A 26,099-nucleotide genomic window follows, 5' to 3' on the forward strand; every position below is an offset into this window, starting at 1 on the left:
GCACCACCAAATTAGGAAAGCAATACGCTTCAGAAGTATGGAAACTCTTTATTGGTAACATCTGGCAGCTCTATGTTGACAAATCATTCAATAACCGAGGCTCGGGGAGCAGGGGTAGTACTTATGTCACCAGAAGGGTTTATTTGGGAGTAAGCTCTTAGGCTTGGTTAGAAGGCTTCTAACAATGAGGCGGAATACGAAGCACTATTGGCTGGTTTACGTAGTGCCGAACACTTCAGTGCAGAGTAACTTCTAGTTTTCAGCAATTCTCAATTGGTGGTAAACCAGCTTACTGGGGTCTACGAAACACAAGACGAAAGAATGGTCATGTATACAAGCAAGGCCAGGGATCTACTCAAGAAATTCCAGTCCATACGAGTAGAACGAATCAATCGGGACAGAAACATCCATGCTGATGCTCTAGCTTGCTTCGGCTCATCAGTAGATGCCAAAGACGCTAGAAACGTTTTGGTTGAGTTCGTGCTAGAACCAAGCATTGCATCTCTAGTCCTCTGCAGTAACCTAGAGCCAAGCTGGATGGATCCAATACTTGTTTTTTTGAAATCTGGCACTCATCCTGAAGATAAAAAGGAAGCCAACAAAATATGACATAGTTCAACTCGGTTCTGGGTCTTACTATCTGGGAAACTATACAGACGCTCCTATTTCGGTCCTTATCTTTTGTGTGTGCATACAAGTCTGGTCGAAAATGTTCTTTACGAAATTCATGATGGGATTTGTGGATGTCACGTCAGTGGAAGGTCACTGGCGCACCGAGCCCTTACTCATGGGTACTGGTGGCCACGGATACTACAAGATGCACAACAGTATATTCAGAAGTGCGATAAATGTCATAGGTTTGCTCCACTAATTCATCAGCCAACCAAAACTCTCACTCCACTCACCAGCCCATAGCCCTTGGCCTAATGGGGTTTGGATATTATTCGACCGTTGGCACGAGGCACTAGGAACTGACGATTCTTCATCGCTACAACCGACTATTTCACTATGTGGGTTGAAGTCGAAGCATTGGCAAGTATCAAAGAAGCGGACACAAAGTGGTTTGTCATGAGGAACGTCGTGGTCCGTTTCGGCATCCCGCGGGTACTGATTGTAGACAATAGAACACAGCTTGACGGAAAGATCTTCTGAAGGTTTTGTGCCAACCTCAAAATCGAATATCGGAACTCTTCTCCAGGCTACCCACAAAGTAATGGGCAGGCAGAAGCGTCAAACAAAGCCATCATCAACGGGGTAAAGAAGCGGTTCAAATGTGCAAAAGGAAAATGAGTTGAAGAGTTACCCCACATGTTATGGGCTTACTGAATCACGACACGACGCTCAACAGGGGAAACACCTTCACTACGACAAAAAGAGTTAAAAATCACACTTTGACAAATGAAAATACCTCACTTTTATTAGAAGTGTGATAAAAAAAATTAGATTGATATTTTAATCACACTTGATTTGATTAAGTGTGATAATATTTATTTTTTATATCACTTTTTAATTAAGTGTGATTATATATATACTTTTTAATCACACCTTTTAATTAACATGTGATTGAAGATCCATAAGAAGAATTAAAAATATCTCAGTTTTATTAAAAGTGTGATTAAAAAAATTAAAATAATTTTTTAATCACACTTAATTTAATGAGTGAGATAATATTTTTTTATCACACATTTCAAATAAGTGTGATTATATATATTTATACAAAATCTAAATCCTAGCCTAACCTAATCACCCTAACCTTTTATATATTATACAAGGTCTAAACCCTAACCTAACACATCCTCTTACTCTATCTCTCACTCTCTTCACTCTTCTCACTCTTTATCTCTTCCGCCTCCTACATCGTTGCCTCTGGTGGCGCCATCGACAACCACCACTGCCGCCGCCTTCACGATGGCGCCGCCTCCACCTCCTCACTCACTGCCTTCTCTCTCTTCTCCTATTCTCTTCACTTATCTTCACCAGTCGTCTACTTCGTCTTCTCCACTCTCGTCGTCAGTTCAAGCTTTGTCAGTTCGTCTCCATTGCCGTCGGGTAACAAGCATCGCCGTCAGCGCACAAGAGCACCACCGTCGCAACACCGTCGATCCATTACCCCAAGTATCTCTGTCTCTCTCGCCCTCTCTATCTCTCTCTGTCCCCTTCTCTGTATGTCCCGCCGACTGGGGATTCTTAAGGTACACAAACTCAAATCGAGCATTCCCTCTCATTCCCCTTGTCGAACCCCCTTATCATTTGTTTATGTCATGAAGCTTGGTGCCGACTAAGGCTTGTTGAACCTTGTTGATCATTATAATCTGTTTTTACTAGTGTATATGATATTATATATATATATATATATTGGTGTGCAACTAGGTCGATTTAGATTTATCTGGGTTCGGTTTGCTTTGTACCTATGAATTATCTCTTTCCTTTCCTCTGCACTTTGAAATTAGCTTCCTCCATGAATGAGCTTTCTGTAGCTAATGGTCTTGATGATAACCTCTGGTTTGCTTGGTTTAATTTGATCTTCTGAACAACAATTAGGCAAAAAATATGAATTGACACTGAAAATCTATTAGCAATAGTATGACTTGCTAGTATAGCATTGTAAAACTAGATTGCATAAAACAAGGCTTATTCATTATTCTTCATCAATTTTCAATGTCATAGGTTTCTCAGGCACACATGCCTCCAATGTCATAGGTTTTTCAGTTAGAGGAGAGATAGTTTTGACCTGTAAGAAGGACAAATTGAATAAACATGTTTTCTGCCCCAAACCCAAATTTATGTCCAATCAGTGATGACTTATGAAACATTGACATGGACTTGGGACATGAAACAACTACGCAAGGACACACAGGCTGGGTGGATCCTAAAATCTACACTACATGGCAACAAGTTGGGGTGTGTATGTGTGTGCATGCTATAACAACAGCCGAGTGTCTAAAATTATTAAAATTGCTTTGAAACCATGAGACAGGACTACTTGTGGAGTATGCTAACTACTTGATGACACAAAATGGGTCAAATCAAACAATGGGGTCAGACAGACTAAAATAGTAATCTGTCAATACAGTAAAAAGATTTTTTATTAACTTACCTTGTCCCAATTCTCTTCAATTTCAATACCTCCACATTCTGAAAAGCTAATGGTACAAGTATTTAACACATCAGATGAAAGACCATTTATAATTTCGACTCTTACTTAGCTGTATAGTATGTTGGGAAGAAAAATGGAATAATGTGAAACTGTGACAAACAACAGAAACTTTGGAACATAATTTAGTGCTAGGATTGCCAATTAAAAGAGCACCATGTAAGCCAAGTAGTTGTTTAGTTTAAAATCTAACATCTGACTTGTCAGTAGAGTTGACATTTTCTATATTTAGTTGAACAATTTCCATAGTTTTTAAAAATTTCTCTGTTTCATTAAGTTCTAGATGATAAAAGATCTAACCTTTAAATCTTACTTTATTCTCTAGTCCAACCTTTTCCAAGCAACCAAACAGCCCTTTTCCTTTATATTCATATTTTTCAATTCTGTTTATCACCTTTTCCTTTATATTAATTAGATTACTATAGATACCAACTATAACTTTAACACCCCTTCCAAAGAGGGTAGAAAAAAATACATTGTGAAATTTTTTGATTTAAAAAAATATTATTGATGCTTAGGTTTGATGTGTAACCTTCTGTATTATTTTATGTTCCCTTTCCAAATACATGCTGAAAAGAAATTGTTTTTTTAAAATGGTTTTCTTGAATCTCCAAATTATAATTCTTTCTGCTTATCAAGCTTATTTTATCTTTTGACCTATCCAACATCCTTTCTACTTACAATGATACTTACACTGTTATTACCATTTATGGGAACATTTGCAATAATTAATAGAAACTATCATTCTCAAATTTGTGGCTAGAGCGTTCAATTATTAATAGAGTATATTTTCACTTACATGAAAATATGCAAAAATATTAATATTTGGGAATGTCTTTATATAAAATCCAACTCAATAACATTTTCAGAATTGGTCATACTAGTTCATTACTTAAATATGTAAAACATACTTACAGGACAATGTCGATTGATTTAGTTATCTTCACTCCTTAGAATGTATGTAATATTATTTTGAAAATTATATGTGGGACTCTTTCTATCAAGTTATTGTCAAAATTCATTCAATGGTACAAACTACTTGGGCTTTAATCATTGAAATGGGCTTTGTCTCTCTAAAACATTTCTCAACAACAAATAATGAGATATAGAATGAGTGCTGATACTTTAATCATTTAAATATGACACATTTTTCATAGTTGAAAGTGGTTGTAACAATAATACTAAAATCAGAACTTTGCTCTTTTAAAATGCTTCTTTTTCTTTTTCTTCTTCTTCTTTTTTTTTTTTTTTTTGGTAGATTGGAATTATACGTGTTACCAATGGAATCCTATATGAAAATATCAAATATATGTATCTAGAAGGAGAGTGTATCAAAAAGTTGTACATTTTATAAAGAATATACAATCATTTCAAGCTTGACTAATGATAGTGGATGGGAATGCAATGCAGAGATTGACTTCTTGAAGTTCAAGCCTTGCAGTAGCAGCAGTGATAATATTTGTTTCAACAAAAACAAACAGTGGACACTAAGAAAGCAATTTCTCTTCTCATCCAACATATGGAAAAGGTAAAGTTGGTGATGTGAATCATGACTTTACATTTTTAATCAAATCAATTATGTTTTAATTACCCACAATTTTTTTTTTTTCAATTAACATATGATTGTATTTTTTGATGCACACGGCTTTCCTTATGTATACATCTAAAACTCAGCTCTTTCCCTATACAAGACTTTTAAAAAGTTGAATATTCAGTTGATTTAAACCTTACTACATGCTGTATGAACATTTCAGAATAGAGGAGAAAAGGAAGGCCCCAAAGGCTTATATATTTACAATATCCATACATTTTTCTTTATCTATACTCTCCAAATCTGAAATCCAGTCCCAAGGTATATGCATAACATTTAGTCTGTGCTACCCTTATGGTGATCGTTTGCATTCCTTCAACTCATTGCGATGTCAGATTGAACCTTAAGATTGTGATTGGCTTATGATCATTCGCTCCATTGGATCTGCATACTTATATGAATACATATTGGTTTGATTTTCATGTTACTTGATCTTATATGAATACACATTCACTCCATTAGAGTACTTTTGAAGTTGGGCCTTTTCTTTTATTTTTTTGTACTTCACTTCCACTAATTTTTTCTTCTCCTTTTCATCATCAAATAGACAAAAGGTTGGATCTTTTCTACCCGTGGAAAGTAATATTTTGAGTTATGTTTTGATTATTATTATTATTTTAATCACTCTATTTTTATTCTTGTATTTGTCTACCTAAGACATGCACTTAATGACTTCACCCATTACTTTTGATTAGATCTGATACTTGATTTTACAAGTTTTTGGGATTTCTTCAGTTGTTTTATGTACGTAATGGGTTAGGTCAATGTTGTTCCTTATATTTACCATTATTCTGAGTTGTTACTGATCCTTTCATGTAGGATACTGGTGTGGCGTTTACTACTTTGGACAGTTTACCTGATGGCATCATTCAAGCCAGGTTAGATTTGGAGTTAAAACCTCTATGGTCAAAAAGTAGTTCAAAGTCAAAGGTTAGGTTTTGATCTTGGTATACTTTGGAAACAATACACAAACTTCCTTAGAATCATGTATTTTGTCTTCAAGTCACAAACTTTAATTCACAACGATGGTTGTTATTATTATTTTTTAAATATATAAACAGTAACATTTTAAAGTGGTGTTAGTTATGTAAAAGATCAGTACTTCATACTTGTTGCCATCGTGCATCTTTTCTTCACTTTTCAGGTTAATGTTTCAAGCTTTCATATCTTCCTGGCAATTCCAGCTGGTATTAAACAAAAAAGTAATGTTGATGACATTGTTCAAAAGGTATAACTGTATAACTGTTTATTAATGGTTGGCGTTTAAAATCTATATCAGTTGTTAACTTAAGACATGTCATTTTGTTGACATTATTTTCCTAATTTTAGTGAATTCAGTTTCTTTTAGAGAATTTTACAATTATGTTAGTCCATTATGATTGGAACGTGGATGGATGGCGGGAACTGCTTAGTCATATGATTTTGTCTATCATATATGTTCGGGCCCTAACATAGTTTTTCTATTTTACCTTTTCAGCGCTACCAATATCATCTCTCTTCCCATTCCTTTATTTCATGGTGAGTATATATTTTACCTTTTCAACGCTACCGTTTCAGCTATATTTCTAGCAGGTCTGTTACTCTAATTTTTTGGATATCTTTTGTTTCAATAATCTTTAATTTCTATGAGGTTAGTTACTCAATAATATTGACAGCAGGTTTGTCCAATTTAATTGCTTTATTGATGTTTATATTATTAATTCTTACAATTTGTGCTTGAAACATTGTCTTTGAAGCATTATGTTTTCTTAATAGGCTCACATTAGGCAGCTTGACGACTTCCTTAGGACCTTTCATATCCAAACATTGTGGTAAATGTTTGATTTTGTATTCTTATTGAAGCAATGATTGATCATCGTTATTCTGTGATTATTTCTTTGGTTGGTTATCTAACTTGACTATACATGGGCTTTTCACGATGAGGATCAGTAGAGCATTTGAAAACCGAATGATGTTAATAGATTGATTAAATTAAGAGCTTGAATTGTCGACATGGTTCAATAAAAGTGATGTGATCTAGTTAGTGCTTGTTGAAATGTAAACATTAGTTTTAGATTGAGGAAAGTGCTACACCTAAATATTTGGTTTTGTAGGCTCAAGCTTTTAACTGATGCAATGTATGTCTTCATTATTTCTTAAAGGTTTGTCTTAGAAGGAATTGATGAAGGATCCCTAAATGGAGCTGTAGATCGTGCATTTTCTCACTATCGAGAGAGTAAGTACAACAGAGTTTTCATACCTTGCATTTCCCATCTTGTGTTTATTAAAATTTCAAGAAATTCCATAATTTTGTTACACTATCATTTACATCCTTGCCACTAAATTCAAACAGTTTGAGATGTTTCTTTCTTCTCTAAATCTTACTCAGTAATTACCAGCAATTTTTCATCATGTACCTATCATATCCAATAACTATTACAATAATTTTGTACCTTCATCAAACTATAAATGGCTAATCAGTTTACTCTATCAACAAACTATTCAAAAATTCAGAACACCACTCACACCACTTGTCCTATATATAAAGTATACAAGTTGTTTAGTGTGAATTATTTGTCACACTCTTTGCATTTTTCCAAAATACCCACAATAATTGATAAGTTTGAAAATTGCGACGTGAGAAAATTAAACTGATTCAATATTTTAAAACTCAACAACCCTTATTTCATATTTTTTATTCGTAAATTACAAATAGTGTGTATATATATGTATGTATATATGTGCTATTTGTAATCAACTTTTTGGAAGTTAAGTGGAAGATAATGGACTAGCATTGCAATTTAGGGAAGATAAGAAAACTGTTGAAGCATTTCATTAACATGTTGTGTGCACGAGACTCGTTTGGACAAATTAAGGAGGGCTAGCGAAAACATGCCTTTGGACTTTGCAATTAGTTTTAGATAACACACAAAGTGATAAAAAAAAATAAAAAATAAATAACTAAACACACGAGTTATAAATGTTTCATAACACAATGTTGATGCACGTGCTCTTTCATGCACGTTTTGAGTTTTGGTTTTGCTAATGCTGTCATTCTTGGTGTGATGTTTCGTAACATAGTATGTTTCTCTCTTGTTTTTTTGTTTTTCATTTGTTGAATTGTGTTTTGTTGGTATAACAAAACAACTTTCCAACACCTTTGATTAAAACAAAAAATAATTAATGAGTCGGAAGTCGTGTATTTTCGTGGCTCAGGAATACTAAGATTGAGAGTGAGAGTGAGTAGGGCCAGAGCTCTTTAGTAGGTTGATGATCAGTAGTGTGCATGTTTGGCGTTGTCTTTGTGTAGTGTGTTTTGTGGCTGGTTGAGGTGTAGTGCTGGTAAGAGTATATTCTGGCTTGTTTTTTTGTTTCACCTTTTATGTTCAAAGTCATTTCACATGGAAGCAAGCATGAGTATAGAATCACTGCGACCACTTTTCTTGTAATTCTCGTTTATTGTTGTTTTTGATACGTAGAATCAAATGAATATAATGATGTCTCACGGAAGATTTTCAATAAATTTGTTGATTGTATATATATTTGGTTTTATGACTTTAAAATATCTGGCCATACATTGAAGATTTTCATTTTGAATTTATTGATTCTATGTATATGTCATATTTATATGTGGTAACACAAACATTTTATACTAGTAACAATCAAAGTCGTTATTCCTTTTCTATTGATGCAGGGGATAAAGAGTCAGTGTGATGAGAAAATGTCCGATTTTGTCTTTTGTAAGACAATAACAGTCTCTACAAAAATAGTAAGTTTATTCATATGCTTCTAGCGGTTTCTGAATTAAATTTTTTTTTTAGGTCAAAAATTTCCTGGAGAGATGCAAAATATGGTTAAAGAATTCAAGAACTTAGTTTTTTGAAGGTTTTTTTTTTTCATTTTTTAATATATGTAATCACAATTAAAAACTTTTATTAATTCTTTTGTATAAACTTTTGAACATTTAATTTTTATTTATGAAATATATGACATTATTCCATTCAATATATGGTTGTGATTCAAAATATATATAGTATATAGTGTGTATTATATTTTTCAAATGCGCGTACAAAAATAATATTGATTATTCTTCAAATCTGTCGATTTTTTTTTTATCACAGGTTTTATTAGTTAATAATCACACTTAAAGATGTGATCTAAATGTTTTTAATCACACTTAAAAAATGTGATCTAAATGTTATTAATCACACTTAAAAGATGTGATATAAATGTTTTTAACCACACTTAAAAAATGTGATCTAAATGTTATTAGTCATACTTAAAAGATGTGATCTAAATGTTTTTAATTACACTTAAAAAATGTGATCTAAATGTTTTTAATCACACTTAAAAGATGTGATCTAAATATTATTAATCACACTTAAAAGATGTGATGAAATCATTTTTTAATGACACTTAAAACACTCCCAAAGATCACACTTTAATAAAACTTAAAAGGTGTGATCAAAAAACATACATCACACAAAAAAAGTGTGATCTTTATCTATATTTGTAGTAGTGCTTACTCTCTAACTTATGGAATGGAGGCTATTATCCCACTTGAAGTTGGTCTCCTAACCCTCCGATCTGAACTGTTTGAAAGCACAAGTAATGAGGAAGCTATTGCACAAGCACTGGATATGGCAGAAGGCCAAAGGAAAGCAGCACTGATCAAACTTGTAGCGTATTAGCAGTAGCTTATCAAGAGTTTCAAATAAAAAGTTTTCCTAAGGCAATTCACACCTGGAGAACTGGTTTTTAGGAAAGTTGTGGATCACAAAAGGGTGCCTGGCGAAGGAAAACTTGGACCTAATTGGGAAGGTCCATACAAAGTCACAGTCGTTGCTGGAAATGGAGCTTACTACCTAGAGGATCTCAAAGGCAGAGCCATACCTCGGCCCTAGAATGTACCAAATCTCAAGACATACTATCAATAGAATTATCCCCTAGCTTCTCTATCAGAGTGTAAAGACATTTATCTTTTGATCAATGCAAATGCCTCCCCACTTCTCTCAAATTTTTATCTGACCAGTTTCATTGCAAGAGATTTTTGTAATCAACTTGGTGTTCACCAAACGGAATTAGCTTTGATGTTTATCAAATGGATTTAGCTTTGGTGTTTACCAAACGAAAATAGCTTTGGTTTTTACCAAACAAAATTAGTTTTGATGTTTATCAAATGGATCTAGCTTCGGTGTTTACCAAACAGAATTAGTTTTGATGTTTATCAAATGGATCTAGCTTCGGTGTTTACCAAACAGAATTAGTTTTGACATTTATCAAACGAATTTAGCTTTGGTTTAACCCAAACGGACTTAGTTTCAGAACAACTGAACGGGATTTAATTTTATTTAGCACTCAAACATGCCAAGTGGAACTGCTTGGTGGAATTATGTTTGGCAACTAAAATTGGACTTTAGCCAAGTGGAATTAATTGGTGGAAACCGCACTAACATATTTTAAATAAACATCTCCAAGTCCGCAGAATTTCTTAAATATCATCACATCAACACTTCAGTATCGCTGCATACAAGCAGAGTTAGAACAAACTTGGCTAAACTCGATCAGGAGTAAACTTCTAACACTAGTCTTACTCAACTCCAAGTGGGGGCAAACAATTGTTTTTTTTTTTTTCAAACCAACCCGGACCTGAGTAAGACATCTCTTTATACCTTTATCCCATCCTAATGCACTTGTGTTATCAAAGTTGCAACAGACTTAAGTAGTTCTGCCTAAGAGCATAATCTTCAGTACCAATCTTACTTAGCCCCAGGTGCGGGCAAACAACTGTTTTTCAGAACCAACCTAAACCTAAGTAAGACCCTCTCCTTTCATTACAAAACCAAGCAAAGTGGTACAAAATACTCGTTAACTAGACTGAGCATCTATTCGGCCCTGAGGTCCCAACAATGCTCAACCGGGGGCAAACAGTACAGATGACATTCAGGCATAGAAGCAAGAAAGCATCAGATTGCAAAATCAAAAGGAAAATTTCATCATCCAACAAAGGCACAACTGGCCTCACAAACAGCAACAAAAAAGAAGAAAATTGTCTTGGCAGCCTTAAGGAGACAACTCGTTAGGAAGACCGAGCTCTAGTACAGTGGAAAGCAAAAAGAAAAAAAAGCAAAACGTGAAAACTTCGAATCATTCCAAAGAAGACTTCAACTTCCATCAACAGGAGGAACCTTAGGAGCAGCGTCTACAATCTTATCCATGCCATATTGGGGAGGAAAAGTAGAAGCAGCTCCAACTTTTTGAGAAGTAGAAGCTTTCTTATCCACATCTCCCACAACTTCAGTTTCCAGGGTTCCACCCCCTTTAACGTTCACTGTCTCATTGGCAACATCGCTCTCCTGAGTTTTGGTTACAGAATCAGTCCCTGGGGAAACCTTAGCTGGAAGAATTGTAGGGGCAGTAGCAATCTTTAGACCCAAGGATCTTGAGGGAACAGGGACATCCTGAAACAAGGGAGACCTTTCAAGAACCTAAGCGACAGTCAGAGCACTTAACCAACCCTTTAGAAAGAGCTTGTCCCGCAACACCAGCACCTCTTCTTTGTAAGCAACCCTAGCCTCATCCCAACCTTGCTACCAACACTTAGCCTCCAACGTAGAACGTTCAGCGGCCATTACTGCAATAACAACTTCCAACTCTGTCACCTTCCCCTCAATTTGGGCCTGTAGCCCAATGGTAGCTTCCTTAGACTTCTCAGCTGAGGTAACAACCTTATTCAGACGGAACACGTCCCTTTCGGCAGTGCTGCGTCCTTCTTTCTCGGCCTCCAAGCTCACTGACTATCTCTCAGCATTCATAGAGGCCTCCAGTACGGCCTTCTCCAGTTCCTTTGCTCTGGTGATTGACAAGTGCATCCTTTGAATACACTACAACAGATAGTAAGGTATTAAAAGAAAGAACACAGTAGCATAAAACCAAAAAAAAAACACACACACACACACACTTACAGCAGTCATCATTTGGAGGGACTCCTTCAAAACGGGAATATCACGAGGCTCGTTGTGATCGACCATGTCCACTGGCATTAACAAGGTTTTGGTTAGGTCAAAAGCGAAGTCTCTGGAAGCAATAACTGAATCTGAAGTAGAAATGGGTCTGCCCTGATGCAACATTGGTGGCTCCCACTTCTCAAATAACTCATCTTTAACGGGGTCTTCAGAAGCCTCTCCAACTGCCACCTTGTCGGTCTCCCTCCTCTTCTTCTTCGCCCTTGTAAAAACTGAAGCAGAGGGTTCGACAGCAGCAGTATAGGGGCCAGAGGCTCCAATCTCAAACTTTATATCCATAAAGCTCTTCATTTCGGCCTTGACCGAAGGAGCCTCCAAAGCGTCAGAGGAGCCAAAAGACTCCGCTCTAAATCCACCAACACTCTCTTTTTCGACATAGATCCACCCCTTGCGAAATTAGGGGCAGGAGAAGGCGTCCTCTCAGACAGCACACCTTGGCTTTGGCGGCGATTCATAACCAAAGGGGTAAGGGACGTATCAATTTCAGTGTCAGAATCTAGAAGAGAAGCCGCGAGCCTCGCTTTCTTCGGGATGGTGGAACGCTAAGTCACTTGCTAATCCAATAGCTCAGGCGCGGACCTCTTCTTGTACCTCAAAATGGCTTTAATGGCCTCGGTATTCTCTCGGTTCGGCCTGCGCTGAAAACGAGAAACCTCTGTAGAAAAGAAGTGCAACATTAGAGCAACATTCAAAACAAGGCAAAAAATACTAGAAGGAAGGACTCGAACCTGGGTAGCCATCCTTTTGGGGCATCCATTCAAATTAGAACTCAGTCCCAGCAGGAAATTCCCAATTACCACGAACTTGCAGAAAATCATCATTATGCTTGTCCGAATCAGGTAAACCAGTCACCAGATCGCAATCGACTGAACGAACACGAAGGTAGTACGTGCTGTGATCCTTGTTATGTGAAAGAGTATAGCAAGCCAAAATGTCCCAGATGTCAAGATTTAAATCCAACCACCTGCTAAGAGCAGAGACATCGCAGATGACTCGGAACAGATTAATAGATACTGCATAGGGGTAAGTTGAAGTTGGTGCAAGAATCGACGCACCAAAGGGTCGAGGGGAAATCGAACCCCTCCCTCAACAATGGCCGCAACTGGGAAGGCAACAGTACTTTTAGTGCCCATGCGCTTAGCGTCAACCTTCGCCAGCGAAAGGGTCATATCATCAAAGATACCATAGTCTCGACGAAACATGGCCATAGCCTTAGGGGTATCAACTAATGATCTAAACTTCCCTATTAAACAGATCTAATGGGACAAAAATAAAACTCAGACAAGGCAGAAAATAAAACTAGACGCCAGAAACAATGGTGCAAGGGCCAAAGAAGGCGATCAAAACATAAAAAGACAAGAAAAAGAAGAATCTCAGGGCAACTTACAAAGATTCGAACGTCAGTAACAAGCAAGCGGCACTGAAACGAGAACGGTAGCGGAACGTCTAGACAGAGCATTGACGAGACCAACTTAGAGGAACGGAAAGGGTTTTGGACTCTCCAGAAGTTTGAAAATAGATAAAGGGATTTGGATTGATAAATTCAAAGCATTTATTGCACTAGCCGGCGTGAAGGTACATAAATCACGACCATCAGCATGGAATCGGCGCACTATTTTTGTACACTAGTACCACATCGCCACGTGTCACCATGAAAGGACATATGCAAGGGGCAAGTGTCAGGTTTGAACCATCACTAAGACCGAACTGGGGCGGATCCGAAGCGATGCAACGCATGGAGTACAGAGCAATAGCTCATCCCAAAGGGAACCTTAGCGCGAGCTAGGAGGCAAATGAAGGGGCTAAATATGAAATGGGTTGGATCCTATCCCTGGGTCGGCTCAATCTATTAGACTCAAGACCTGAGAAGCAGGATGTGCAAGTGGGCTAGTCGGTTCAACCCAATTACATCGTCAACAATCCACCCAAGTCCTCAAGTACTTGGGCCCAACCTGTGGTGGAAAAGTTGGTCTAGCCATGATGCTAGGCTGGGCCGAGCAGCAGGACCTAACCCTTTGATAGAACCCAAAAAAGGCCGAGCCCACAAAAAGATATCATACTGGGCCGGTCCATTTCTACAAGTAATCCCACAGAGGGCCGAGCTGGGGCACAAATTACTACACTAACTTCACATAGAAGGTAACTGATCTAAGAAAAACTCTACTCATTGAAACTTAACTCTCTGCACTTAGAGAGCACCTTGCTTCTTCTCCGATTACTCATTCCCACACCGAAGGGGTCATCCGGCCAACCCCGGTAGGGCAGCTTTGACGGTGCTCCTTATTACAAGGCCTCAATTCCTGGACAGTCCAATCAAGTGCGGAGCTCCGATCCATAATCATCTAGTGCGGTATTTAGTACGCACAAATGTGAAGATTATTAGACAATTAACCTAATAATTGAATGTGAATAGTGGTGGAGCCATGAATTTAATATATGGAGCACTTATTAATTATAATCTCAAAATTTTTCTTTCCCAATCAATAACAATAACATAATAATAATTTTTTTGAGCTAATATTAAACATTAAAAATTAATATTCATAAACAAAATATTGCATCTTTTGCTACGATAGACTCCAACTAATTAGGAAATTCACTAAACTAAGCCTGATTAAATCGCCGAAATTTTTGTAGAAATAATGTTTGTGGAAAATTATGATCATGAGGTTGACAAGAACCTTTTTGTAGACATGCCCTACGAATTTGGTCTCGATCATTAGCATTATAGTCCATAATTCGAGGTCGTAGTCTTGGATCTATAGAAAGGTCTACCAATAAGTTGATTTTTATGCGACATTGTTTTGCCGAAGAATAATTATCATATTCTTCTTGAAGAATAGATGATTGCAACTTTAATTTTCTTTTGAAATATATCTCCATGATTGTTTGAAAAAACTAAAAATCAAAATAAAAACTCATAATCAAAATCACAAACCCCCACAAATCAAAATCTCCAATTTTAATACAAATCAAAAAGTTTAAATTTAGCACAAATCACAACAAACCAAAATTTCTAATTTTAGCACAAATTATAACAAATCAAAATCCCTAATTTAAATGTTAATCACTGCAAATTAATATTTTTAATTTTAGCACAAATCAAATCCCTAATTTTAGCGCATAAACAACAACAAACCAAAATCTCCAATTTTAATATAAATCACCACCAATTAAGATTCATAATTTTAGCATATCAAAATCTCTTATTTTAACATAAATAATAACAAATAAAAAAATTTTACAAATCAAAACGTAACAAATAACTATAAATTATTACTCATAATTTTTTTTAAAAGTAAAAATAATTAAATAAAGTTACTTGTAAACAATGAAGAGAAGATACCAAGATTGTAGTGTAGTCCCAAATCTATGTTGTGCAATCCTAATCTGGTGAATCGTGAGTCGGTAATTTGCAAAGCAACAAAGGAAGATAAAGAAGATAAAAAAAATACGAAGATACTTAATAAGTACTGTGAATAAATAAAAAAATAAAAAATCTCATACACTTTTAAGATTTTAGGATTTTAATCTTACCGCAATTGGAGTTATGTGAACTCACCTAAAAAAAAATTGTGTGCCGTGTTTGGTTGAGATTGAGATTCAAAAGAAAAAAAAAATGTCGAGGAAGCTCGTGATGTCAATGTGTTTGGGATGCATTTGGAAGAACTGTGTAGCAGGGACACTGTAAGCAAGACCAAATCCAAACAAAAAAATAAAATAAAATAAAATAATTAATTAATTAATTAATTAAAAACTCAGGGCACGGAGTCCGGATCTTCTGCCATACATTCCTGCAATACATTCCTGCCATACATACAAAACGACGTCGTTTTGTATTAGTTTTTTTTTTTTTTTTTTTTTTTTTCAAAATGTTTTTACGTTGCTTCAGAACTGTTTAGAACCCTAGGGGTGTTGCTTCAAAACTCAGACGAATTGAGAGTAGAGGCAACACGACGAGGAGAGGAGAGGCAGCGGTGAGGCAAGGGGAAACGACGGCGACGACGGCGAAACGACAGCGACGAGGTACGTTCGTCTTCAGGATCATTTTTCTCCCTTCTCCCTTCGTCTTTTATTACTGATTTATGGATTTGTTGCCTATCATATGATTTCTGGATTTGTTGCCAATATATGATTTCTGGATTTGTTGCGAATAGATGCTTTTATTACATTCCAGGACACATATCATTACTGTAATTGATGAGCTGCATTTTAACAAGGAAATGACTTCTCTCCATTTGGAGAGTTAATTGGACCGAACCAGTTCTATCCAATGGGCTCATCATATGGCTCACTTCAACAATTCACATCGTTGATATATTGGATGAAATTGATGTTGATTGTTGTGGTTGAATTTTTGCTCAAATTTTGACTTTTAATGATCATAGTGCTATTGTAAGTTCTGTAATTATAGTCAGCTTCTTAATTTCTAATAATAGAACTCAGATTCTTACTTGATGTTGAAACATGAATATAGTGCCAACTGAATTCTTAGATTTCCTTGTGGATTTCCTTTTCTACTTTCCAAAGTCATCCAAGATAGTTATTCAGATTGCCTATTACATGTTTGTTTATATGCCAAGCTCAAGTTGAAGACTGTTTGGCAACCATTGAAAAGAGAGAGAGACAGAGGGGCTGGTTTATTCAGATTGGCAACCACTGTGCTATTATAATCACTTTTGACTTATAGGCTTGCCATCTTGTGGTATTAGCTAATTGACACTTGACAACATACATTGACACATATCATTATGATAGGCACCTCCACATGTTTGCTATGTCTATGTTGCACAATCACAAGAAATGGGTTAACCATAGTCATATTGAGCCTAATTTATTGGCATAGATTTGTCATGTTTCTGGAGGTGCTCTGTCATGTGGTCCGGCAAGCATGATCTGTCATTTTATAAATAATTACATGATTTCCGGGGAGGCTATTTCGGTGAATTATATAGATGATCTGTCATTTATCTAAAATTCCATTATTGGTTCATTCTTCATTGAATTATATAGAGATGGAATTTTTATTCTGTTTACTGAATCACATGAAATTTTGCCCAACTCCCTATATGGAATGTATGAAATACGTATGAACGGAGGAATAAAGAGAATTTTCTACTCAAATTGGAATTTGCAACGGATACAAATGGAAAAGAGTTGATAAAATATGCCTAGAAACAGAATTCTGCCACTTAGACTTATATGTTATGGGAAAAAAAAAGAAACAGAATTCTGCCACTTAGAATTCTGCCACTTAGACTTAGAATTCTGCCACTTAGAATTCTGCCACTTAGACTTAGAATTCTGCCACTTAGACTCAAATGCAAACCTTTCCCTCTCTGACTCGAATTCTGCCACTTAGACTCAAGCAAACCTTTCCCACTTAGACTTAGAATTCTGCCACTTAGAATTCTGCCACTTAGACTTAGAATTCTGCCACTTAGACTCAAATCTAGCATGATGGCTGCATTCCTTTCCCTCTCTGACTCGAATGCCAATATAAAAGAAAGCGATGCTTGAGCTGCAGCATTCCCACCACCTCTAACTCCACATAACTAAACGATGAGGAAGCAAGTCAGAAGTACTATAAACATGGTTTTTGTCTCCATTAGGGTCCAAGAAAATAAAAATTAACATTTTAACACAAATGCCTAAGCCTATAATAGAGGCCGTGACTAGCTTCGGATAAAACAAAACCATGTATATGATCTAAGAATGAACTATGTATATGATCTAAGAATGAACATGAACTATGTATATGACTAGGATGAACATGAACATGAACTATGTATATGATGTAGGAGTGAACATGAACATGAACTATGCATATGAGTAGGATTAACATGAACGTGAAAATGACAATGTTTATTAGACAAATAGTTATTATATCATTGATTAGTGCTTTATTTGACAGCTTTGTTTGAATGTTGTCTTAATGGACTGATTGTAATTGTGGAAAATGCTCTTACTAGGATCATGTCAATGTCAATGGGTTCAAACGTTGATGCTGGATATTTGCAAAATCAGAGATGCAATTGTGGAAAAAAAGCTGCAGTGTTCATATCAGAATCAGAGAAAAATCCAGGGAGGCTGTATTTCAAGTGTCCAAATAGGATGTGCGAGTTCTTTGGGTGGGGACCGGCTTCGACTGGGAATGCATCAGATTTCCAAAGGAAAAGTAAAGCTAGTCATATGCAGAATGAAGATGAGAGAGGCTATGATTATGATGTTGACAAACTCAATCAAATTATAAATAAATTGGAACGAGTTGAAGCAAACCAAGAAGCTATGAAACTGTTTATGTTCACAGCCAAAGCAAACCAAGAAGCTATGAAACTGTTTATGTTCACAGCCATAGTCTTGATTGGTTTTACCATGCTAATAGCACTACTGAAGTGAATGTAACCTTTTAGTTATTTTTTTGGTATTTTGTATTTTTTTTTTTGGTGGATGTATTTGGGTTTTGAATGTTGTAGACCTTAAACTATGAATGTTGTAGACCTTAAACTATGAATGTTGATATGTAAAGCTTAATGGAATTACCTACGTTTGACGAATGTGATGCGCTTGTATTTTGTTTCTGTCAATGACGTTACCTGAAATTACCTATGCTTGACGACTTCATTATTTTATAATGTTGTGGACAGCTCTCATTATTTTATAATGTTGTGGACAGCAATGTTGTGGACAGCTCTCATTATTTTATAATGTTGTGGACAGCTGTCATTATTTTATAATGTTGTGGACAGATTTTATTAATTTATATTCTTATTATTGGTCAGGTCATACTTGTTCTTCACCAAATCTGTCCACAACATAACACAACCAAATATGTCCACAACATAACTGAATCTGTCCAACACAGTATACATGTATCCAAATCTGTCCAGAATCCACATCTGTGCAGACAACACAAAATAACACTGTCCAAAAGCAAATCTGTCCAAAAAAAAAAAAAAAAAAACCTGTCCAAAACAAAAAAAAAACTGTCCAAATCTGTCCAGATCATTCCAAAATCTGTCCACAACATTATAAACCTGTGCAACACAAAATATGACAACCAAAACTGTCCAAAATCAGTCCAAAACCCAAAAATCTGTGTAGATCATTATAAGCATGTCCAAATCTGTCCAAAACCCAGATCATTATAAAGCAGTCCAAATCTGTCCAAAACCAAAAAAAACTGTCCAAAACCAAAAAAACAGTCCAAAACAAAAATATCTGTGCAGCTCATTATAAACCTGTCCAAATCTGTCCAACAACCAGAACATTATAAACCACTCCAAATCTGTCCAAAACCCAAAAAAACAGTCCAAAACCAAAAAAATAGTCCAAAATCAAACAATCCAAAACCCAGATCATTACAAACCTGTCCAAATCAGTCCAAAACCAAAAAATCAGTCCAAATCTATCCAAAATAAAAGCAAACTATCCATCGGATGTCCATATCATTCAACATTTGTCCACAACATTATAAACCGATAGTCCATATCATTCAACATTTGTCCACAACATTATAAACCTGTGCAACACAAAATAGCACAACCAAATCTGTCCTAAATAAAAGCAAACTATCCATCGGATGTCCATATCATTCAACATTTGTCCACAACATTAAACTATCAAAATCTATCCACATCATTATAAATCTGTCCAACACAAAATACATCTGTCCAAAACAAATGAAGATAAAATAAACTTCTCAGGGATGTCAATCTACATGGCTGTCAGCAGGAGTATGTGACGCTTGCGACAGATGGACTGCAAAGTTTTCAACACTTGTACCTCGAAGCAACCCCTGAAAAGATCTGTGAGTGGGATACACAGAAGGCATTGACTGAGCCGTGTTATTTCCCTGCAATGCACCAAACCATGTATTCAACTTCGATTACAATGTATACTACATTTTAAATGTAAACTATGTCACTAATTATAACTCACATCATAGGTACCATACGTAAGAGGAGGACCACTTGTACCACCCATAAGAACTTGAGGTCGAGGTTGAGATGGAGAAATGTACATATCATGACGATGATCCTAAATTAATACCCATGACGAAAAACAAACAAAAAAAAGATTAATAACCAAAAAATTTTAAAAACAAAAGAAACATCAGTGAACATTAATATTACCTTATTATAATTAATACCCATGACAAAACGAGGTTGTGATTGAGAAAAATTGACACGGAGACCATGATCCTAAATACAACCAATAGAAACTATGTAAACAAAATATTTGAATAAAAAACATGGTCATTATTTAACATTTTCTTAAAAACTTGCACACAAAAAACTATTACCTGAGTAGAATTACCACCCATGACGAAACGCGATTGTGATTGACCTTAGCAAGTATAAATAGCATCACCCGACTGCATTGCCAGACAAACCAATTACAGATAAAAATAATTAAATGCCAAGCAGTAATGAGGTTGTGATTCACTCATGAATGAAATTACCACCCATGATTCACCCATTAAATACCTGAATATAATTACCACCCATGACGAAATGAGGTCGTGATTCACCTTGGGAAGTGTACACAGTGCCACCTGACTACATTGCGAAGCAATCCAATCACACATAACAACAATTAACCATGACAATTGGAAGGGCCTTAGCCATCGCAGCATCTTGATCTGTGAAAATAGTTTTCGGAGCTTTGTTTGACATTGCCTCCAAAAAAATTTGAAACAACCATGTAAAAGATTCAGCAGTCTCATCATACATCAACGCTGCACCGAATATAACTGTTTCTCGATGATGATTAAATCCAACAAATGATCCAAAAGGTCTATGCTCATTATTTAGTTTGTAAGTAGTGTCAAATGTCACAACATCACCGAACTGAGCATAGTCCATGATCATTTGAGCATCAGCCCAAAATATATTACTTATCTGCTCATCACAATCTAATTGGACTGCATAAAAAAAAGATGGATTTTCCACAGTTTTCTTACGAAAGTAATGCAAGACACTACCCGCTTCCCCATATTCCAAATCTTTTTGTCTCTTCGATCTTAGGTAATTTTTTTGGTCCAATTTGGTGAAACCAAGTGATGCTCTTCCACCAGATTCCCTACCAAATAGTTCATAAGCAGACCTAAGAGGAATTCCAGATTGTGAAGCTAATTCTACTTCAATTGCTTGGGTGGTAGAAATTTTTCTTTGGGATGGCAACATATGAATGCAATCTTCAGGCACAAGATCATGATTATGATGTTCAACAAAATCACAAGCAATATATTTTCCTGATATTCTATCTAACTTGATACTAAATCTGGCACCACAACCACATCTTACCTCTTGTCTTGGATTTTTGACAAGTGGATCTCGTTTGTCAATACCCCGACTTCCCTCTTTGTAACATACAAACGTGCGTGATGTTATCTCCTTCGTCTGTCTGTGCTTGTTTGCATATGCCTTCCTAATACTAAAGCCCACCTTTCCCCCCATACGTATTGTAAAAGTCATATGCGGCTTGTTCAGAGTCAAATGGCATTCCCACTTTCGGCTTCCAACCACAATCATCAACAATATTATTTTCTTCCATTACCTACAATTCATATATATAAACCACATTTATACTTAATTGCAGGTTCATATATATAAACCACATTCATATATATAAATCACATTTACCTACAATTCATATATATAAACCATATAATTATATGAATCCACAACTAAATTTATGAATCTGAAAACAGATCAATGCGATTAACTATATATGTAGAACATAAAATTGCTCCCACCAAGCTATTGCTCCCACCAAGCCATTGCAGGTTCATAGACAGGAACACTTTACAGGATAAACAGCAATGACAACACCGAAACATTCACTAGAAACATCACAGATGGTTCTGAATTCTGTCCACAATAACATCACAGATGGTTCTGAATTCTGTCCACAATAAATCCTCATAGAGTCATGATCTGAAGTTTCATTTATAAATCACAAAATACTTTACAGTCAATGTATTTGTGGATGCTATCACTAACTATTTCTATTATGTGCTGCATGAAAAAACATTGCTAGTAATAAAGAAGTGAAGCTTTTTTAATCATCTAGTCTGTATGTCATTTGATTTGTTCTATGAGGAACAACCAACAACTAGTTGCTAAATTCTAATCCACACACGGGTACTCAACAAGCAACGATTTTCCACACCTAATTAACAGTTATATTTCTCCATCAAAAATTAAGAATCACATACTGCCACAACCAATTCACTCCATTAAAATCAACAAACAATGACTAGCCACGATTAAGAGCACGTCTAATCCTCAACCAATTCTGTCTAACACTCAATATTATTACTCGAATTCATTTTAAAAAGAGTACGGATTCATTTAATCAAATTTTCACTCAAATTTAAATGAAAAGAAGGGAAAGAAAAAGTTAAAAAAGGATTGAAGATCAGGATTATATTTCTCATTCTAATATACATATATACATATATATATATATATATATATCAAACTATAACAGCAAGATAACAGATACAGATTATACATATATACATATATATATATATATAGATTGATCCAAGTTATACAGATACAGATTATACATCTATATATATACAGATACAGATTATACATATATATATATATAGATTGATCCAAGTTAAAACAATGCTTCTTAAATACAAACTGGTTTTAGCTTTTTCCCTTCTATTCTTCTTACATACTTTCTATCATTGAACTGAGTTTCTATTCTTTTTAGCTTTTTCCCTCTTATGATACAAACTGGTTTAAACCAATCTCATGAGCTGTGGAAAATGCAACTGCTATATTCAAATGGAAGCTTGGGGGGAAAATTTATTGCTTCCAATATTTAAACCAATCTGTATTCAGAAGACAAACTACAAAAAAATAATATACCACATGGTCCACAAATCAGTTGACAACACAGTGAGATAAAACATTTGGTGTAATGAATTATGCACCATTTACATTTTTCCATCATGTTTCAACTAATAATGCGGGCTACATTCCATCACAACTGTGGTGTAAACTTCAAATAATTTAAATTTACATACCACCATATAGTATCTGGTTACAGGTATGGAAATCAGAGTATGTAAATTTACACCTCCAACAAGCCTTCCAGAAGTTTTTTTGTGGAGGCAGCCTTGGGAGAGAGTTTAACCATTGTGCGCACATGTGATGCTAACTCTTCAATCGTGTGATAGTCCAGTCAAGTCATAATTTTAAGGCAGATCTATTGCTCCTTAGTGATGTAAACTAGGACATTTTTAGTCCTTTACAAATTCGATATGACTATAGAATGAAAGAAAAATTAGACGGGTTTTTTACCTTCTCTGTGCTAATTTTATAGATTCATTCACAGTTTAAATATTATTACACAGTTACACAGTTACTCCAAATGTGTTCATATATATATAGATTGATCCAAAACAAATACAGATTATACATATATACATATATATATATATATATATAACAGCAAGTAATACAGAATAAAAAAAAATTAAATCTGGAGCATTTGCAAATATCTTCTTTCAATTAATTGGAGATACAATTAGTGTACAACATTATCAAGATTTTGATCACTAGATAATCAGAGGAAGCAACACCAAAATTAGCCTAGAAACCTGTCATCAAACCCATTTCAAATCTAACAAATCTAACCCAAAAATCACATACATATACATATACATATACATATATATATATATATATATATAACTGCAAGATGATATATAACAGCAAGATGATGAAATAGACCTCGTTGTCGCCGCAATGTCGCCTTCCCGCCATCGGATCGCCGCCGGACTCACCGTCGCCCGCAACCCTTTGCGTTGCTCCTTCAACATCGCGGTGCTCCTCCATCTCCGCCATCTCTTTCGTCTCTCAGTTCCTCTCTCAGTTCGCGTTCGTTTCTCCGTCACTCTCTCAGTTCCTCCCCTGCCTCTTGCGATGCCTCTCTCTCAGTGTGCTAGGGTTCATTGCCTTAGATCGATGGTGGAAAGAGATGATGCAGAGAAGAGAAAAGGGGGGAAAAGAAACATTTTGAAAAAAAAAAAAAAAAAAAAACTAATACAAAACGACGTCGTTTTGTATGTATGGCAGGAATGTATTGCAGGAATGTATGGCAGAAGATCCGGACTCGGGACGCCTCGCCCCAACGTCCATCAGCCACTGAATGTAGAGATTATTAGATAAGAAAAAAGACTGCCACCCTCACGACTTCCTTTGAATTTTGATTGGTCAAAATTTTTTTTCTTTTTTTTTTTCTTTTCCCCCACTCACCAACCCCCACGTGTGTGTGGGGTGGTGGGGTGAGAATCTGTGGGGGTCTTAATCACATTGATTAGATAATTATTGAATGAGAAGATTATTAGAAAATTAACCTAATAATTGAATGTGAAGATTATTTTAAGATTATGTGAAGATTTAGCAAATCTAAAGTCTATCGTTTGAAGAGTAAAGGACAAATTTCCGGCTGCACAAAAAAAAAAGGGTCCTGTTATGGTGTGCAACCCCTTAAGGTTGCACACCATATGCAACCAACACAAAAAGTATAAGTGGAAGGTATAAACATGAAACAGGACAGCAAACAGAAAAGGCGTAAGTGTAAGGTGTAAGTTGCACACTTAAGAAAAGTCCAAAAAAAAATAGGACAAATTTCCGGTCTTTGCGTATTGTTTGTTACATCAACATCAATGACAAGTTTCCCGATGTGAAGTTTTGAAAGGTCACTTTCTAAGTTGTTTTTTTTAATTAAAATGAGTAATGATTAATGGTTCAAAATATATTATTCAAATAGTTTGAAATATTTAAAATGATGTCGTTTTGAGTATAAAATAACAACGTTTTTGTTTGGCCATTTTCAAGACATTCAAACCCCATATTATGGGTTATCAAACATTAATCAATTAAAATATGAGATCAATAAAATTAAATTGTTTGGAAATGGGTTTTTAATTTTTTACAAATATATATATATATATATATATAAAATATAGATAATAAAAATAATTTGGATAAATTGCACTGATACTTTTTAAGGTTTATGTTTATTACAGTTTCCTTTCTTACCTTTTGAAAATTACATCTCACTCTCTGAGATTTAAAATTTTATTACAGATTCTTTTCTCAACAATTTAATTTTTTTAAATATCAATTTTTTCCTCACTGGGTAAATTACATTAACACCCCTCACATTTTAGAAATTACAATCCCCTCCCTAAGGTTTAAAATAACATTACCAATTGTCCCATCAGTTAGTATTAGTTGGAAAAAAATTCATTGAAAAAAAAATTACTTGAAAAAAATATTTGTTAATAAAATTTTTAAATTTCTGTTTAAAAACCAACGTTAACTCATTTTTTAAATTTATGTTTTTTTCTCAAATTTACAAATTGAGACAACCATTTATGAACCAAAAAAATTATCAAACAAGTTTTTATGATAGTTTTTAAAATTTTTGTAAATAAAAATTAAAAACTGAAAACGAAATAGTTACCAAACAGGCTTCAAATGGTAAAAATGTCGTAAAATTAACAAATAATTAAATAAGTTACCAACGTAAGAAATGACTTATCAAAAGATTCTTAGGCTATGTATAGTTTGATTTTTAGAAAAAAAAATTTAAAAAATTAAAAATTAATTTGGTTAAGAAATAAAAACTAAAAAACAATTATCATTTTTATATAATTTTTATCTTTCAAGTGGTTAGAAATATTTTTTTACAAATTAAATTGAAACAGCCATACGTATGTATATTACATGTCCAAAAGTTAAAATGATAATTATTTTTTACCCTTAAATGATAATTATTTTTTATTATTTATTTCTTAACCAAATTAATTTTTAATTTTTAAAAAAAAATTTCTAAAAATCAAACCATACATAGCCTAAGAATCTTTTGATAAGTTATTTGCTACGTTGGTAACTTATTTTAATTATTTGTTAATTTTATAACATTTTTACCATCTGAGGCATGTTTGGTAACTATTTCATTTTCAGTTTTCAATTTATATTTACAAAAATTTTAAAAACTGTCATAAAAATTTGTTTGATAATTTTTTTGGTTTATAAATTATTGTCTCAGTTTGTGAATTTGAGGAAAAAACGGAAATTTAAAAAATGAGTTTACGTTGGTTTTTAAACAGAAATTAAAAAATTTTACTAACAATTTTTTTTTCGATTAATTTTTTTTTCAAATAATTTTTTTTCCAATTAATTTTTTTTTTCAATGAATTTTTTTTTCCAATTAATACTAACCGAGGGGACAATTGGTAATACTACTTTAAACCTTAAGGAAGGGATTGGAATTTCTAAAATGTAAGGGGTGTCAATGTAATTTACCTAGT

The 26,099-nt window shown here is 34.7% G+C and overlaps 1 protein-coding gene and 2 long non-coding RNA genes across 5 annotated transcripts; 2 read left to right on the plus strand and 1 right to left on the minus strand.

Moving 5' to 3' along the window:
- Window positions 1-1,803: 1,803 nt before the first annotated feature.
- LOC114269749 (uncharacterized) lies at window positions 1,804-9,772 on the plus strand. 3 transcript variants are annotated; one of them, XR_014351025.1, is made up of 9 exons: window positions 1,804-2,192; window positions 4,565-4,682; window positions 5,565-5,623; window positions 5,890-5,973; window positions 6,223-6,263; window positions 6,501-6,556; window positions 6,887-6,960; window positions 8,419-8,493; window positions 9,328-9,772. It is a non-coding gene; the product is annotated as an uncharacterized LOC114269749 (long non-coding RNA). The 3 variants fall into 3 exon arrangements; XR_014351026.1 differs by lacking the exon at window positions 9,328-9,772 and adding an exon at window positions 8,546-8,644 and having other exon boundaries at window positions 8,419-8,464; XR_003631716.2 differs by having other exon boundaries at window positions 6,223-6,556.
- Window positions 9,773-15,640: 5,868 nt separating this feature from the next.
- Window positions 15,641-17,927, plus strand: LOC145807502 (uncharacterized). Its single transcript, XR_014350645.1, has 2 exons — window positions 15,641-15,775; window positions 17,722-17,927. It is a non-coding gene; the product is annotated as an uncharacterized LOC145807502 (long non-coding RNA).
- A 1,368-nt stretch (window positions 17,928-19,295) lies between these two features.
- Window positions 19,296-20,243, minus strand: LOC145807625 (uncharacterized). The gene is made up of 4 exons (XM_082906145.1): window positions 20,055-20,243; window positions 19,885-19,953; window positions 19,691-19,789; window positions 19,296-19,604 (listed from the first exon to the last, which is right to left on the minus strand). Exons 1-4 carry the CDS (start codon window positions 20,073-20,075, stop codon window positions 19,461-19,463), a joined length of 333 nt encoding a protein of 110 aa, XP_082762271.1. The 5' UTR covers window positions 20,076-20,243; the 3' UTR covers window positions 19,296-19,460.
- Window positions 20,244-26,099: the final 5,856 nt, after the last annotated feature.

This window comes from Camellia sinensis, chromosome 14 (genome assembly GCF_055761805.1).
Source record: "Camellia sinensis isolate YWXY chromosome 14, ASM5576180v1, whole genome shotgun sequence".
NCBI classification, from domain to species: Eukaryota; Viridiplantae; Streptophyta; class Magnoliopsida; order Ericales; family Theaceae; genus Camellia; species Camellia sinensis.